The sequence below is a fragment of the Ursus arctos genome, unplaced genomic scaffold (genome assembly GCF_023065955.2).
Source record: "Ursus arctos isolate Adak ecotype North America unplaced genomic scaffold, UrsArc2.0 scaffold_3, whole genome shotgun sequence".
NCBI lineage: Eukaryota > Metazoa > Chordata > Mammalia > Carnivora > Ursidae > Ursus > Ursus arctos.
This window is the reverse complement of record NW_026622985.1, coordinates 15,754,647-15,773,409: the sequence shown is the minus strand read 5'-3', so window position 1 is coordinate 15,773,409 and position 18,763 is coordinate 15,754,647. Positions and strand designations below refer to the sequence as shown.

General features: G+C 38.5%; 1 protein-coding gene and 1 pseudogene across 1 annotated transcript in view; one reads left to right on the top strand and one right to left on the bottom strand.

Moving 5' to 3' along the window:
• Positions 1-18,763, top strand: part of DLD (dihydrolipoamide dehydrogenase) — a 31,227-nt gene continuing 12,464 nt past the window's right edge. The window contains exons 1-8 of the mRNA XM_026503283.4: positions 1-178; positions 1,862-1,940; positions 10,531-10,610; positions 11,108-11,176; positions 11,911-11,980; positions 14,243-14,343; positions 14,685-14,828; positions 15,226-15,327. Coding sequence (XP_026359068.1) covers positions 140-178; positions 1,862-1,940; positions 10,531-10,610; positions 11,108-11,176; positions 11,911-11,980; positions 14,243-14,343; positions 14,685-14,828; positions 15,226-15,327 — 684 coding nt within the window. The 5' untranslated portion in view covers positions 1-139. The remainder of the gene's footprint in view (positions 179-1,861; positions 1,941-10,530; positions 10,611-11,107; positions 11,177-11,910; positions 11,981-14,242; positions 14,344-14,684; positions 14,829-15,225; positions 15,328-18,763) is intronic.
• LOC113267383 (U6 spliceosomal RNA) lies at positions 9,018-9,118 on the bottom strand (annotated as a pseudogene).

Sequence of the window (18,763 nt, the reverse complement as noted above, 5' to 3'; positions counted from 1 at the left end):
GCGGGCCAATCGCGCTGCTCCCGACCCATGACGTAGGCTGTGCCTGTGCATGCGCAGGGCGGGGAGACCTTGGCGAGGCGGCGGCGGAGGAGCTTAGCGGACGCGAAAGCATTGGCGGAAAGGAAAGTTGAGCAGCAACATGCAGAGCTGGAGTCGTGTGTACTGCTCCTTGGCCAAGGTGAGGGCCGACAGGGTGGGTTCGTGCCGAGCCAGAGGCGCAGAACGGCCCGCTGACGGGGTCCGGGACGCGGCCTAACTTGAGGGGGAGAGAGAGGCCGGCTGTCTAGCCAGGACCACCCGCGGCCCCGCCCCTACCGGAGCTGGGACCGGGGCGGTGGAGAGGCCCCTACTGTTGTGTGACGGCCAGCAGTCCGCTTGCAAGCCTGGGCTCTGGGACATGCGGGTCACACACAGGGCTCTCCACCTTGGCAGAGGAAGTACAAATCGCACTTGACCCGTCTGGTCTTTTCATACCCTCTACCTTTTACTGATCCTAACCCCAGTCCCTGAGTGGCAATGGGCAGGTAACCTTGGGGCCGCTCCTTGAAACATCCAGAAGCAGTCAGCCCCGAGAGGTTGCCCTAGGGATTCCTCAAAGGCCTCTTCATTGTTTGCAGCTGTAAGCTAGCGTTCACTGCCTTGTCTCCTAGAGGCTTGCATTTTTAATTGCAGCAGTTTATCGTTAAGACAGCTTTCCCTTTTCATCCACGTACCGAATACAGCCAGATTGTATGTATGTGGGATTGTGGCTGGGTACTATATTGATGGATACCTTAAAGATAGTAATAAGATTCCTTTGTTTCTAAGATGAGTAGTCTGTGTTCTGAGAGTTAATGTAATATGCTAGGAGTCATACTTCTAGGCAGAGGCAGAACTGGGACTAGAAGTTAGGACTGACGTTTGGTCCGCTCCTCTTTGGCCTGCTGTCCTGATCTCAGGTGCCTTGAATTGCCTTGCAGTAGAGTACATTGCTGCATGAGTGTGGGTTTCATCATCTGCCTCTCATTTACCTGGTGTGATAAGAGCTATTTGCATTGTTTCTTTGTGCTTCACTGTTCATAGAGATTGTTCTGGGGATCATGATGGACTTTGGGAAATTGTAGTAGCTCTTGAATGTCAGTAGTAGTGCATTTTCCTAAGTTAATCTGGCCTAATTTTCTGTTCCCCAGTTAACTGTTCAGGAGCCTCTTCATAGGTTGTAGGTGGTAATTTGAGATAGGAAACAATCATTACAAGTAGATGATTGTAATAATAAAGATTATTGGGTACTTAAGTTAGAACTTTAAGAGCCCTTTTTAAAAAAGATATTTATTTGAGAGACAGACTGAGTGAGAGAGAGCACAAGCCGGGGTGGGGGAAGAGGCAGAGGGAGAAGCGGTCTCCCCACTGAGCAGGGAACCTGACATAGGACTCTATCCTAGGACCCCTGCCTCCTGACCTGAGCTGAAGGCAGATACTTAACTGCCTGAGCCACCCAGGTGCCCCTAGAAACTTTAAAAGCCTTAATTGTGACATTATAATGATCTCTGGCACCAAAAATTAGCCATGCTTTCTGAAAATTAAGTAACACTTAACACCTCTGAATAACACGTTTTGGGTAGGCTTTAGGCCGTATTTATATGAGGTGGTTTATTGAATATTCATAATGAAAAGATAATGTGGTGAGCTGAGGTTGTAAAGTTTAAGTAATTGTTACGAAAGAAGAGAAATTGATATGTAACCTCTGTTACATAAATAAAACCTCTTATATAAGTAAGTGCTTGACACATGTGCTCCAAGTCATTATGTTTTCACTGACCTTCAGTAGTTCTATTTTGAATTCATATTTTACATAATACAACATTTTCTTTCTTTTTTCCAGAGAGGCCATTTCAGTCGAATATCTCACGGCTTACAGGGAGTTTCTGCAGTGCCTTTGAGAACTTACGCAGATCAACCAAGTAAGTACTTAGTAATACAGTTTTTCCTCAAATAAGCTCACAGATCCTTTGTGTTAAAATGTAAAAGCAAGTGAATGTTAGAGTAATAATAATCGGTCATAGAATTAATTTGTCCATGTATTTGTTCATTTAAGTGTTTATTGAGCACCTAGGATGTCTAGGTGGTGAACTAGGCAAAGCCTTGCTCTTTTGGAACTGACAGTCTGATGGTAAAAAACAATACTCAAGTAACAGGAAAATATTTTGGTTAGTGATTGAAAATTAAAGCAGGTAATTGGGAGTGAAAAGACTATTTTAGATAGGATGTCAGGGCTTTTCTAAGGAGATGACGTCTGAGTGAAGAGAGTGACTGAGGTTATTTCAGGCACAGGGAAACAGCAGTGAGAAAGGGTCTAAGGTGAGAATTAGCTTGTAAGGTTTAAGGCATTGCAGGAAGGCTGGTGTGGCTGGAGCAGAGACCCATAGGATGTGAAATCGGAGTGGTAGGCAGGGATCAGATCATGGAGGACCGTGGAAGTCAGGTGAAGGACTTTGGATTTTACTCCAGGTGTCATGGAAAACCACTGAAAGGTTTTGAGCAGGGGAGTGATTTTTTTTTAATGTTTACATTTCAAAAGTTAATTCTGTCCACTGAGTTAGATTAAGTGTGTTGGTGGTTTGACACTGTGTAGGATGTTGAGATGACTTTTTTGACATTCTGGTTGAAAATTCTGATGGGCTTGTCAAAACATTTTAAAGGCTGGAAGGATATACCCTGAAAGGAAGCTATGGAATATGGTTATTTTCTTCTTGTTCTTTTTTTTTTTTTTTTTTTTTTTTTAGTATTTTTGAAGTTTCTGTAAAGGATGTTTGTTTTTAAAACTGGAAGTTAATGGGTTTGTGGTAAGGTATTTTAGCCTCCCAATACCAAGGGTATTATTTGAAATCATCTGTTTTGACATTTACTGGAATCGCCCATATAAATAAAGTTGCATTAAAACTTCATTGTAGAAACCATTAGCTGGTGACCATTAGTGTCCCTGCATTCTCTGAAATAATTTTATCCTGTACCTTAACTGCTGCCAAACTAGTATCATCTGAGATATTTTATTGTTGGAAGAAAGAGTAGTGGGAGGATTTCCGTCACCAGTGACCAACAGTGAATGATTTACCTAGCTTTGAAAAGGGCAAGAAATCCTTTAAAAAATACTAATTTGATGGTGGGGAGAAGAGTTGGACCCATGATAACCTTTTTTTTTTTTAATGTTTCATATTTGTTTACAAAGGAATATTTTTTTTAAAGATTTATTTATTTGAGAGCAAGGGAGCAGGAGGGAGAAGGAGAGAGAATCTGAAGCAGACTCTGCACTGAGCACAGAGCCTGACATGGGGCTCGATCCCACAACTGCGAGATCGTGACCTGAGTTGAAACCAAGAGTCTCAAGGCCTAACTGACTGAGCCATCCAGCTTCCCCGTTATACCCTTTGTTCCTTTTTTTTTCCTTTCAGTTTTATTGGGATATACTTGTTATACATCAGTTGTCTTTGTTAAATGGGAATAGTACTTGTTCTTAACTCAAGCAACAGGAGAAATGTTGGCTTTTCATTTCCAGAGCAGACAATTAAAGATGTTGTGGCTAATTCTTCACCTTTGGAATTAACAAAGATTTATTCAGTGTCTTCTATTTGCCAGGTAGTCTTTGAGCAGGATCTTAGATTTTAATGGAATGAGGGTAACTGAGTGCTCATGAATCAAATTGTTTAGTGATTCCTTGACCTTGAATAAGTTATAAATCCCTTAGCACCCACATTAATACAGTGTGTAAAGTCTTTGGTTGGGTGAAGTAACAAGCATTGCATGTTCATATTTATATTTATCTGAGGTATTTATTATTTTTTTGAAAGATTTTATGTATTTTGGAGAGTTGAGAGAGAGAGTGAGCGCGAGTGAGCACATGTGCTCAAGCGGGGGGGGTGGGAGAGGGACAAGCAGACTTCGTGCTCAGCGTGGAGCCATATGCAGGGCTTGAACTCACGACGCTGAGATCATGACTTGAGCTGAAACCAGGAGTTGGACACTTAACTTCACGTGCCCCTGAGGCATTTATTTAATGGCTGTCTATTCCTGAAGGATTTACAGTCATTAGGGCAGGTCCCTGTGATTGTTTAATGCCTTTAATGGTACAGTAGGTACTCAGTACGTATTTATTGAATAAATATGAAAAATGGGACTATGTCTGGTTTAGTGACTGCTTTATCACAAGCATCCAGTATGGTGCCTGGTACAAAGTAAGTCCCCAGCAACAACAATAATAATATTAACTGATTCCCTGAGAGCTTCTGTCTCAGGCAGTCTTTAATCCTTGTTGCCATCTTACAAGATATGTGCTGCTCTTTCCCCCTTTTGTAAGTAGAGGTGCTGAGTCAGGAGAGGTCCAGCTAGGAAGTGACAGGATTCGGAAAATTATTCTGATTCTAGAACCTACAGTCTTAATCTCTGTTCTGTTTGGTCTGCTTCCAGTGAGTATTGGTTGATCAGACCAGCTTGAGAAGTTCAAAGCTTATTATATATAATACAGTCCCTGTTAAAACATCTGGATGGGGGCACCTGGGTGGCTCAGTCTGTTAATTATCTGCCTTTGGTGCAGGTCGTGATCCCAGGGTCCGGGAATTGAGTCCAGTATTGGGTTTCTTGTGCTCCCCTTCCCCCACGTGCTGGCTCTTGTTGCACTCTTGCTTGCGCGCTCTCTCCCTTGAATAAATAAATAAAATCTTAAAAAAAAATCTGGAAGATGTTTGAATATCTGTATGAACGAAGTTCATCAAAATTTGAAGAGTAGTGTGTATTATCATTGGTAGGACCTGGACCTTCCATTTCATAACAGGAATGGACTCCTGCCACTTAATCTCTCACATTTGCTTCATTCATTCATTCATTCATTCAGCAAATATGGACTATGCACTATGTGCTGGTTATTGGGCTGGTTGCTGGGATAGAGCAGTGAACAAGTCAGACAAGATGCAGCTTTAATAGTTTATAGTCCATTTGGGGAAGACAAACATCCAATAAATGATTGTGATAACGACTTCACAGGCTAAGCATCTGAAATCTGTATATGGATTGTGAATGGTCACAGAGTTCTCTCCTAAGGAGATGATGTTGATATCTGAAAAGGGTTGGGGTGCGAGTGGGTCTGGGAGGAGGTATTCCAGGTAGAAGGAACAGCATGTGGGAATATTTTGGTGTGAGAAGGAGCATAGTGCTTTTGAGGAGCTTGAAAAGGGCTGGTGTGGCTGATGTGTGTTGAAGATGGAGTTGATGACCTTTGCAGATAATGGAAGACCCTAACTCTTTATTTTAAGGGCAGTTGGAAGCCATTGGAATGGTTTAAGCAGAGGCATGATAATGATTTGTTTTTAAAGGGCATTCTGGTTGCAGATTGGAGTTTTTATTGGAATGCTTTTTCTTCTTCTCTCATTAGAATATAAGAACCAGGGCTGTGTCGTTTTTAGTTATCTCTAGACCTTAGAGTAGTATCTAATGTGAAATGCATGCTGTCAGCATTTATTTCTAGGTATATGGAACAGAATGTACCTAGGTAGACCAGCATAATTCTGTGGGTGTAAGCTAACTGTAATTCACTGTTGTGGAAGCTTAAACTGCATGGTATTGGCACAAAAGCAGAATGTGGTGGATGATGAGGCTAGAGAAGAGATTTGGATGCTGTATTTGGGAACTTGGATTTTATCCAACAAGAGACAGGGAGACCTTCCTTAGCACCTGGCACAGTTTCTGGTGCTCAATAAATATTTGTTGAATTAAAAAAAAAAAAAGAAGAGGGAAACCAATGAAGGAGGGGAGAGTAACGTCTGAGTTGGATTTTAGTAAGAGATAACACTGGGGTAGCAGTGTGTAGGTTGGGAATGAGATTGGAGGTTGCGAGATTGGGAGGTGGATCTGGGAAGGAGGAAACATTTATTGAGTGCCTCATATGCACCTGCCTCTTCCCAGGGTCTTGACTGACATTATCTCTGACCTCACAACCTTGGGAGGTAGGTATTACTGTCACTGTTATTCCTCTGTTACATTAAAGCCAGAGAGATTAAATTATTTGCCCAAGAATTTAGGAAGAGGTAGAGTCCATATTTGAACTCCAGTTTTTCTTTTTTTTTGAAACTTCAAATCCTTTTTTCTTTTAGTATATTTCTCCTTTATGGATTAGGGAGGTTGTAGGGTTATCATCAGAAAGTAAGGTATTAGAATTCAAGATTTTAGAAGCTGAGCAGTTTTGGGTGATGACAAATATAGGGTGTAACTATGGAAGGGTCACTAAAATAGATTGGAGATTAAGGCCATTGATAATTTAAAAACAGCTCCCTCGCTCCCAACAATAAATAAACCTTACCAAGTAGCTCTTATACTCATGTTGTGAATTTGGTCATTAGTGATTACTGCCTTATGATATCTTTTCTTATTCCTTTTCTTATTTTTAAAAATAAGCTTGATTTATCTACATTTTGATATGTGCCTGTTTTCCCTAACTATATGTTAGGTTACTGAAGGCAGTGATTTCCACAAAAGGTGGATATTCATAAATATTTGTTAGTTTCATTATGATAATGGAGGAGCTTCTTGTCGTTTTAGTTGGCGTTCCTGATTTCCCTGGAGATGATGGGATCATCTGAGTGTTTTGAGTGGCCTTAGAACGAAAGGTGTAGGAACAAGGGCTTCTAAATAGAAAGAACCTGCTCTGAAACCTGGCTACATCAGCTACTAGTTGGGCGGCCTAATGCAGGTTATTTAGTTACTCTTGGCCTTATTTTCTCCCTGTGAAACGGAAGTATAATAATTGTGTCATAGAGACATCAGGAGGCTTATGTCAACATGAAGACACGTTGACAACATGAATAAGACAACATGAAACATTTAGCTCACTGCCTGGTACAGAGTAAATTACCCATATGGTAGATCTCTCGGACTGACTTCTTAGTATACATCTTGCAATTTGTTGATGACTATAATTGATTTGTAACTTGACACCTTGATTTCAGTGGTAGCCTTAATAACATGGTGTGCTTATTTTCCTCACCATGTTATAATAAGTAACATTTGTAGAATACTTTTTCCTGCCTTTTCTCCAGTTTGTTTCATGGCATTAACTGCCATGTCTGTTGAAGTCAATCACGCCTGATTGTACCTCACTATTTTTTAAAGTATCAAGCTGATTGTTTTTTTCCGGGTAGTTCACTGCCTCCTAAAATGCGGATTGCTATCCAACTGTCTTCTGCCGTATTTCTAACTTAGTCCTCTTTCTCATGATACCAATTTGTATATCCTATTCAGTTTTTCACTCCAAAAGGCTAAAATTTTCCATCTGTTTCATTGAACTATTTGTCTGTATCCTGATTTTTAAAACTGTGAAACAAACTGACAAATGTTTTTTGACAAGGGGATGGTAATGTGTTGTCAGCTTTGACCTGCATGCAGCTTTTGGTATAGGTGAGAGCCAACTGTTGGTTTTTCCAACATTTTATTGTGCAAAATTGCAAACATTTAGAAAAGTTGTAAGAATTTTACAGTGAACACTCATAGATTGTTCCACTAACATTTTACTGTACTTAAATTATCACAGGTCTGTTCATCCATTTATCAGTCCACCTTTTTTGGTACATTTCCACGTATATTGCAGATATCCCCTAAATACTGGCTTGTTTTTGAATGTTTGTCACTGAATCACACCCTCCTATATTCTCAGCTGACTGATCTTTAGATAAATACTTCATTTTTCCCCTCCTTTTTCTGTGCTCCGTAGCACATAATGGAATGGTACATCTAATATCTTCAGTGAGAGGTGAATAGTTCTGAATTTCTGGTATTTTGTGTAGTTAAGAGAAAAAAACGAAGATCACATTGGGATCACATGAAATTCAACTTTTTTTGGCTTTTCTGTATTTAAATTTACTTAATAAACATATTTTAATCAGAAAAGATGTTAAAAATTCAAAAACCCTGCTTTTGTAGCTTTTGTTTCATTACTGTGCTTTAAAAATTAGAACCCAAATTAAGGGATATTGTTGAGGCCATTGTTTGGTTCAAAACTTGAAAATAGATATGCATTTTATCGTATACTTAATTCTGAATATGAATCCGGGAACCAAGCAGTGTAGCCAAACAGCACAAATGGATCAGTGAAAATTGAAGCAATACTTTTTTCATGTGTTCGACTAGCTATATTTTTTTTGTGTACTGAGTAATCCTAATTATCATCTGATATAACCAAGGAGAATCAGTCCTTGTATTTATTCAGTAGGAAACATTCTTAGATTTTGTCAGTTGGATAACTTCTTAGTTATCTTCCAACACTGAGGTTCCATGATTTTTTTTTTTTTTTAAGATTTTATTTATTTATTTGACAGAGAGACAGCCAGTGAGAGAGGGAACACAAGCAGGGGGAGTGGGAGAGGAAGAAGCAGGCTCCCAGCGGAGGAGTCCGATGCGGGGCTCCATCCCACAATGCCGGGATCACGCCGTGAGCCAAAGGCAGACGCTCAACGACCGAGCCACCCAGGCGCCCCTCCATGATTCTTTTCAAGCCAGCAAAGGTTTTTTGATACTAGCACTCCCATCCCCTGGGGGATAGGTGTTTTGTTGGGCAAAGGGTGACCAGAGATCAAAATTGCCATCTTCGTAGGTCAGAATGTAGCTACCATATAGCAAATACTTACTATGTATGTTCCAGATACTATGCTAAGCTATTTATATATGCTATTTTATTCTGTATTATGACCCTATGAAGGAGTTTTTTTTGTGCTCTTTATTTTGCAGATAGGGCAACTGAAGGTAAAGCAGGTTAAACTATTCTCAGGTCAGATAGCTAGTAATTATAACACTTGATTATTGCTCTCGGGGTTTTAGTTTATGATATTTTAAATTTGAGAATAGAATACTGTTGAATAATGGAATGACCACTGGAAGTAAATACAGAAAGCTTTATTTTGTCTCTTCCACTCACTTGCTAGGTGACTTTGGGCAAGTTAATTGACCTCTCTGAACCTAGCGTTTCTTATCTGTGAAATGTCAGCTATTTTTATTTATTTATTTTTATGGAGCGCCTCACGAACGTGTGTGTCATCCTTGTGCAGGGGCCATCTTCTCTGTATCGTTCCAATTTTAGTATATGTGCTGCTGAAGCAAGCACTGAAATGGCAGTTATAAGGCATTCCTCCTCCTAGGAAGTGCCAAGAATCAAACAGGATAATAGATGTGAAAATGGGTTATAAACTGCTAAATGTTTGGGGTTGTAAGGACAGTGGAGGGGGAGGAGAAAGAAGGGTGACTGTCTCCTAACAATTAAAAGTGGTTATAGCTTTATTTGAACTTGGCTTGAGAACAATGGGAATAATTGGACTTTTCCATTAGTGTTATACTTATTACATTCCTAAGGTTGCTGATACAAAGTTTAAATTTTGTATCTTTTTATGGTAAATATCCAGAAGTGTTCATTTAATGTTCTGGTTAGCCTGTTACCATAAACTGTACAAAATTTATCAGCATTCAAATAAAGTTCAAAACATGTTTGCCATCCGTTACAGGGAAGCTGATCTTTGTCTCTGTATCTCAGAAGTACCTGAAAAGGGTGTGATCAGTCTTACGTTTATTGGTAGTAATAAGGTATTATACAAATAATTGTCTTATTTAATCCTAACAATAAGTCATTTAAGGCAATGTTATTGTTCCTTTATGACAGAAAAATCAAGTCCCTTGGTCACGCAACTAATAAATGGCAGGGCTGAGATTTGAAGCAAAGTATGTCGGATTCCAAAGCTTTCCTGGGGCACCTGGGTGGCTCAGTTGGTTAAGTGTTTGCCTTCGGCTCCAGTCATGATCTTAGGGTCCTGGGATTGAGCCCCACATCGGGCTCCCTGCTCAGCTTGGAACCTGCTTTTCCCTTTCCCGCTCTCCCTTCTTGTGGTCTCTCTCTCTCTCTCTCTCTCTCGCTCTCTCTCAAATAAATAAAATCTTTAAAAAAAAAAAAACAAACTAACAAAGCTCTTTCCCTCATACAGATAATGTCTTTCAGTGTTACTAAAAACCTGTCTTGTTATTTTTACATAAAACTGTGGAATTTAGGAAGGTCAGTGGATACAGTGGATATAGAACTCAGATGTGGGGTGCCTGGTGGCTTAGTCTGTTGAGGGTCTGACTCTTGGTTTTGGCTCCGGTCATGTGTGGAATCAATCCCGTGTCAGACTCTGGGCTCAGCGGTGAGTCTGCTGGAGATTCTCTCTCCCTCTGCCCCTGCCCCTGCCCCCACTCGCATGCACATGTGCACTCTCTCAAATCTTGAAAAAAAAAAACAAAACACCTCAGTTGTATTTCCATATGTCATAATGAACAAATAGAAAATGAAATTTAAAAATCTGTGCCATTTTCAGTAACATCAAAGAACGTCACGTGCCTAGGAATGAGATAGGACTGTGTAGAAAATGCTGGTTATTTTGTACTTTCTTGGAGGTTTAAAATATCAGATTTTTTGTTTCTTTTTTTAATGCATTGTTTATGGCCGATATTAAGCAATTTACTGTTTATATTGATTTACTTTTATTATAGTCGATGCTGATGTAACAGTGATAGGTTCTGGTCCCGGAGGATATGTCGCTGCTATCAAAGCTGCCCAGTTGGGCTTCAAGGTAAGGTTTAGACTAAAATGTTGATACATTTTTATTTGGGAAGAGTTGATCGTATTCACATCATATTCGAATACAAAATTCTTTGCACATAAATAGTAATGGTAAATTTTTGTTCTGTAAATTATATTTAGGCCGAATGAAGAGTGTTTGTTATTCCATTGCGGTGCTCTCATGAAATAGTGAAGTCCATTATTCCCTCCTTCCCCCAGTACTTTGTACATTTGGCTTCTAATTCCACTTTGCAAGCTATGGTAATAGAACTAAGAGCGTGTGTTAATTAACGTTAAACAAAAACATCTCTGAGCATAATTCACTTTTGGGTTAGCCTGCATTTAGCATTATTTCTGAAATGATACATTTTAAAGAATTCCGTATTTTGTTCTCACAAACCAGCTTCAGTAACTTGTTCTGTAGAAGAATTAAGACAGATGTGTGGGAATTTTAGTGTACTGAGACACGGCAGGTTATATCCAGTTAAATGTTTTCTTTGGTTGTAGACAGTCTGCGTTGAGAAAAATGAAACGCTTGGCGGAACGTGCTTGAATGTTGGTTGCATTCCTTCTAAGGTGAGCATGTGTTTTGTACAGTGCCGAGGTGTTTTTCATTAGCCATTGATTAGAAGGATGTATTAGGACTAGAACATTAGGCTAATAGAGTTAATAAAAAATAAACAACCATGGTTGGTGCACTGGGTGTTATACGCAACTAATGAATCATCGAGCCTTACATCGGAAACCGGGGATGTACTGTATGGTGACTAACATAATATAATAAAAAATCATTAGAAAAGTGTTATATAATAAAAATTAAAAAAAAAAACAACCATGGTTGATAAAAAACCTGTTTTCTTTTGTGAAGCTTAAATAGTGCTTTCATCAGTCTGCCATACATTCCTAAAATTGCTTCTCTGTCTTAGAATACTCAGCCTTTCCATTCAGACAGGCTCTGATCTTCCATTTTTTCTCTTCAACTTTCCTTTACCAGTGAAACAGATAATAGGTAGTAAATTCTTCTCTTAGGTGTTTTATGTATGTAGACATGACTGCCTTTTTCACCTGCCACCCTGAAGAGTGTACTTACTCCTTTGATTTTTAAAGAAAGTAAAGATGTTTTGTTTTTCATTCCTGCTTGTTTAATGTTTTTTACGTCATTATTATTTGGCTTAGATTAATAACATAAAAACAGAAACTGAATTGTTGTAGTCCTTTGTATTATTCCATGTAGAGAATGTCATTTCGTAAGTGCTTTTTGAGTGTGTATATAGTCTTATTATCAACATTTGATCATTTTATCTATTTAGGCTTTATTAAATAATTCTCATTATTACCATATGGCCCATGGAAAAGATTTTGCATCTAGAGGAATTGAAAGTAAGTATACCTTTCATATTTAACAATTTTACCAGCCATATTTGAGTTAACTCTTTCGGCTAAGGCCTTATGTATGTCTAATGAGTGTGTAACATATGTTTTGTTGAGGAAAGAATAAAGAAGATCTTAAAAATGTAGAGAGATTTACTTAAGAGGGCTTAAATCCATATTTTTACTATGACATCTTCGTCTGACAACTTTGGTGTGAAGTCTGCTGTGTCCGTGTGTGTGTGTGTGTGTGTGTGTGTGTGTGTATGAAGAATTAGTTTTAATTTCCATGAAACCTGGAGATCTCAGGGTGGGGAACTGGCACTGGATTCCTCATTGCTATGGACAGAGAAGGAAAGAAGGAAGGTAGGTAGGTAGGTTGGTTTACCTAAGTTGTTGGTAGTGGGAAGAACAAAGGAGGGGTGGGGTGCAGCACAGTGTAAAAGGAGGACATTCCATTTTACATGTTTTATGTGTGTGTGTGTTACATTCCATTCCATTTTGTTTATCTTGTCTCCTCCCATTCTTTTTGGGCTGTTTTCATTTCATCCTTTCTCACCTATTGTTGACAGAGCTTCCTGTTGTAGCCCTTTGGCCTCAGGTCAGTCCAATCTCTCAGGGTCTCTGTCTCCTCATCTCTGAGATACGTGTTGGTTGAACGTGCTGACTGCTGAGATATCCCTCTTCTGAAGTTGTGTTGAGTTGAGCAGCTTTATCTTCTTATATTGTTGCTTCAGAGTTCTGAGTTAAATGAGTGGTTAAATCCAGTTTATTAAAGTCTTTTATATTAAGTTTTTGTATTTAAAGTTTTCAGATGAGTATTTTTGTTAGCTTTTGTTTCATGAAATTGTTTCTTTTCACTTAGAATTTCAGGTGATGTTTTACCATTTCTATTTAAATCTCATCCAGACCTATCATCATAGGGTGTTTGGAGAATCTGTTGCCACAGTGGGATATAACGTTTATTTTGGACTGAATTTTTCCCAAAGCTGGACTTTTTTTTTTTTAATAATTTTTTACTATGTTATGTTAGTCACCATACAGTACATCCCAAGTTTTTGATGTAAAGTTCCGTGATTCATTACTTGCGTATAACACCCAGTGCACCATGCAATACGTGCCCTCCTTAATACCCATCACCGGCCTATCCCGATCCCCCACCCTCTCCCCTGTAAAGCCCTCAGTTTGTTTCCCAGAGTCCATAGTCTTTCATGGTTCATTCCCCCTTCTTTTACCCCCCATTCCTTCTTCCCTTTCTTCTACCGATCTTCCTACTTCTTATGTTCCATAAATGAATGAAACCATATGATAATTGTCTTTCTCTGCTTGACTTCTGTTGCTTAGCATTATCTCCTCCAGTCCTGTCCATGTTGCTGCAAATGGTGTGAAATCGTTCTTTTTGATGGCTGTGTAATATTCCATTGCATATATGGACCACATCTTCTTAATCCAGTCATCTGTTGAAGGGCATCTCGGCTCCTTCCACAATTTAGCTATTGTGGACAATGCTGCTATGAACATTGGGGTGCATATGGCCCTTCTCTTCACTACATCTGTATCTTTGGGGTAAATACCCAGTAGTGCAATTGCTGGATCATAGGGTAGCTCAATTTTGAACTTTTTAAGGGACCTCCACACTGTTTTCCAAAGTGGCTGTACCAACTTGCATTCCCACCAACAGTGTAAGAGGGATCCCCTTTCTCCACATCCTCTCCAACATTTTGTTGTTTCCTGCCTTGTCAATTTTTGCCATTCTAACTGGTGTAAGGTGGTATCTCAGTGTGGTTTTGATTTGAATTTCCCTGATGGCTAATGATTTTGAACATTTTTTCATGTGTCTGTTAGCCATTTGTATGTCTTCATTGGAAAAATGTTCATATCTTCTGCCCATTTTTTGATTTGATTGTTTCACGTGTATTGAGTTTGAGAAGTTCTTTGTAGATCTTGGATACCAGTCTTTTATCTGTAGTGTCATTTGCAAATATCTTCTCCCATTCCGTGGGCTGCCTCTTAGTTTTTTTGACTGTTTCCGTGGCTGTGCAGAAGCTTTTTATCCAAAGATGGACTTTTTACAACATTTGAGAGGTTCTGTTTATTAAGATATGCTGTTGGCCTTTTTGCCAGCTACGATTATTGTATCAGCTAAGATTAGTACTGCCTTTTATACAATTCAGTAAGCATTAGGCTGAAATTTTCCAGATCTTGATTAGTGAAAAATATCCTATTGGTTTAAGAATTTAGCTAAGGACTAAAGATTTGTTTAACAAACTACAGTGTCTGAAGTTCGCTTGAATTTGGAGAAGATGATGGAACAGAAGAGTACAGCAGTAAAAGCTTTAACTGGTGGAATTGCCCACTTATTCAAACAGAATAAGGTCAGTGGTTTAACGTGTAGACGTCTGCTTTATTTTACGTACACATTAAACATTATGCTGATAGAGTGTTTCTGTTAGAACTTGTCTGGGCTGTTCTTTTGTTTTGTGGAGGGGTTTTTGCTGGGGGTATATCTATTTAATTTAAAATTGCACACTAACCTGAAATAGATTTCCCTGACATATAGAACAGATTTTTGCTGCACATGCATAGCCTTACTAAGTAAGGAAGCATTTTGTATTGGATGTGTTATTTAATAGAGTCCTTTTTTCTATTAATCATGTTTTTTTAATCACGAAAATTATTTTAAACTTTGTAAATCTATAAACATTATTTTATAAAGGTTGTCCATGTAAATGGATATGGAAAGATAACTGGCAAAAACCAGGTCACCGCTACGAAAGCTGATGGCAGCACTCAAGTTATTGATACAAAGAACATTCTTATAGCTACAGGCTCAGAAGTTACTCCTTTTCCTGGAATCACGGTATGCTTTTTACAACTGGTACAACTTCCCTTCAGAAAGACATTTTATAAACTACTTATTCATGCTATTTATGAACTTTGAGAAATTTCTAATTGAAATACTACATGTTGACAGTCATTCAGCTTTGGGAAGCTGACAGTCTTTATTCTGTGGTGATTTGGACTAGAAATAGAACACTTCATATTAAGATGGATTTGAATTCATTATGAAGTTAAAACTGTTTTGTTTTGAAATACCAAATGATGAAGTGAGCATTTTTAATGGGATTTGATAAAATTGAGTGTATGGATAGAAGTCATAGATGCTTCAGAACAAAAGCCTTAGTATTTTTTGTGAGGTCAGTTTGTAAATCAGTAGGTTTTTCCAAATAATTTTGATTGTATATATTTTCTTGTAGATTGATGAAGATACAATAGTGTCATCTACGGGTGCTTTATCGTTAAAAAAAGTTCCAGAAAAGATGGTTGTCATTGGTGCAGGAGTAATAGGTGTAGAATTGGTAAGTAATGCTTTTTCTTCTCTTACTGCCTTCACGGAGCGGGAAGGGACTTGATGGTCCCCTGTTTGGTTCTTTGTACAGCATTATAAGCAGATCAACACTGAGTTTTGCTTAAACACGTGAGTCATAAAGAGTTTTCAGGACAACTTATTTGTGTGATCATTACTCAGGAGGACATTCACTGTTATTTTGAACTCTGCTTCCCTGTATCTGCCGGCCTTCCAGTTCCCTAGAACTGAATTGATTTTTTAAAAGTCCGACAGCCCTTCGGAAGATAGTTCTCATTCTGAGCCAGTTGCATTTCAGATGTGACTTACGTGGCTCTTCCCTCCCTCTCCATCCTCATCTTGATCCCTCTTACATTCTGTCAGACTACTCGCAACTCTCTGACTACCTTGCCATTTCATGTTCTCTACCTGCCTTGTTCTCCCTTCCTATCCATCTGGCGACTTTCCTGTCTTACCAGTGACCTCTTCTCTCCATTTTTTTTTTTTCCAAAAATTTTTTTTTTTACTATTTGAGAGAGAGCGTGCACGTGTGAGAGAGCAATTGAGGGGACAGAAAGGGAGAGGCAAACTCTGCACTGAGCACGGAGCCCGATGCAGGGCTCGATCTTAGGACCCTGAGATCATGACCTGAGCTGAAATCAGGAGTCGGATGCACAACCAGCTAAGCCACCCAGTGCCCCTCTTCTCTCCATTTTAAGGTATCCTTTTTCAGGCTGTTGATATCACAAAGAACTGCTCTCCTGAGATCACAGATTCAGACATTTTATTCTCTAACCATCACCTCGTTTCCTTTCTTCCTCAGTTATTCTCAACAAACAGGCAGTTCAACTTTATCAGCTGCTCTAGTCCTTAGGTCCCTCTGTTTTTTGCTCCCTGCATTTCCTGTCTTGACTACGTTCCTGATCTGCTTAGGTTCCGTAGCTCTTCACTGTAGCTGCTGTTCTTGAGTCCCTTGCCTCCTTGTTCCATCATCATACCTGCTGGGTAAAACTGGAGTCCTGATTAAATTCAGCTGTCTACTCTTTTTTTTTTTTTTTAATTGAAGTATAGTTGACATAGTGTTACATTAGTTTCAGGTATACAGCATAGTGATTCCACAGCTTTGTATGTTATGCTGTGCTCACCACAAATGTAGCTGCCATCTGTCACTATGCAACGCTGTTACAGCACTATTGGCTATATTATTTTCTATGCTGTGTACCATTTATCCCCGTGACTTACTCATTTTGTAACTGGTAGCCTCTACCTGCCACTCCCTTTGACCCATTTTGCCAATTCTCCCACCCCTCTCCCCTCTGGCAACCCCTAGTTTATTCTGTATATTTACATGTCTGTTTCTGGTTTTTCTGTTCAGTTGTTTTTTGTTTTTTTTAGATTCTATATATAAGTGAAATCATATGGTATTTGTCTTTGTCTCTCTTATTTATTTCAGTTAGCATAATACCCTTTATGTCCATCCATGTCGTTACAGATTGGAAAAATCCATTCTTTTTTATGGCTCACTAGTATTCCATTGTGTATATAAGAACATCTTTATTTATCTATCAGTGGACAATTGGGTTGCTTCCATATCTAGGCTATTGTAAATATGCTGCATTAAAGATAGAGGTACATATATCTTTTTGAATTAGTGTTTTCATCTTTGGGTAAATACTCAGTAGCAGATTACTGGATTGTATGGTATTTCTATTTTTAAGTTTTTGAGGACCTCCATACGTCTTCCACAGTGGCTGCACCAATTTACATTCCCATCAACAGTGCATGAGGGTTCCTTTTTCTCCACATTTTGCTAACACTTTTTATTTCTCACTTTTCAATACCCATTCTGACAGGTAGAAGGTGATACCTCATTGTGGTTTTGATTTGCATTTTCCTGATGGCTAGTAATGTTGAACATCTTTTCATGTCTGTTGGCCATCTTTATGTCTTTGGAAAGGTGTCTATTCAGTCCTCTGCCTGGTTTTTAATTGGATTATTTATATTTTTGGTGTTGAGTTGTATAAGTTCTTTATATATTTTGGATATTAACTCCTTATGGGATATAGCATTTATAAATTTCTTCTCCCATTCAGTAGGTTGCCTTTTTGTTTTGTTCATGGTTTCCTTTGCTGTGCAAAAGCTTTTTATCTTGGTACAGTCCCAGTTGTTTGTTTTTGTTTGTTTGTTTGTTTCCCTTGTCTAAGGAGACAGATCTAGAAAAATGTTGCTAAGACTTAGATTACTAGCTATGTTTTCTACTAGGAATTTTATGATTTTGGGGCTTACATTAGTTCTTTAATCCATTTTGAGGTTTTTTTTGTGTGCGGTGTCAAAAAGTGACCCAGTTTCATTCTTTGGTGTGTGCCTGTCCAGTTTTTCCCCCACCATTTCTTGAGGAGACTCCCTTTTCCCCATTACATATTCTTGCTTCCTTTATCATAGATTAATTAAGCATATAAACATAGGTTTATTTCTGGGCTTTCTAGTTTGTCCCATTGATCTGTCTCTTTTGTGCCATTAATAAACTTTTTTGATTAATAGTTTTGTAGTATGTCTTGAAATCTGAAGTATATATTGAGAATTACGTTAACTCAAGTTTTGTTTCTATTTCTCAAGATTGTTTTGGCTATTATAGGTCTTTTGTGGTTCCACACAAATTTTAGGATTATTTGTTTTAGTTCTGTGAAAACTACTGTTGGTATTTTGTTAGGGATTGCATTCAGTGTGGATTGCTTTGGAGAGTATGGACATTTTAACAATATTGATTCTTCTGGTCCATGAGCATGGTATATCTTCATCAGTGTTTTAAAATTTTCAGAGTATAGGTCTTTTACCTCCTTGGTTAAATTTATTCCTAGGTATTTTATTCTTTTTGGTGCAATTGTAAATGAAATTTTCTTAATTTCTCTTCTGCCACTATGTTATTAGTGTATAGAAATGCAACCAGTTTGTATATATTGATTTTTGTATGCTGCAACTTCACTGAATCCATATATTCTGATATTTTTTTTGTGGAGTCTAGAGTTTTTTTTAATAGCGTCATGTCATCTGCAAATAGTGACAGTTTTACTTCTTTCTTACCAATTTGGATGCCTTTTATTTCTTGTATGATTTCTGTGGCTAGGATTTCCAGTGCTATGTTGAATGAAGGTGGTGAGATTAGACATACTTGTCTTGTTCCAGTCTTAGTGGAAAAGCTCTCAGTTTTTACCCTTGAGTATGATGTTATCTGTGGGTTTGTCATATATGCCCTTTATTAGGTATGTTCCCTCTAAACTTACTTTATTGAGTTTTTTTTTTTTTATCATGAACAGATGTTGAATTTTGTCAGATGTTTTTTCTGCATCTATTGAGATGATCATATGATTTTTATCCTTCATTTTGTTAATATGGTATGTCACATTGATTTGAGGATATCGAACCATCCCCAGAATAAATCTGATCTCATC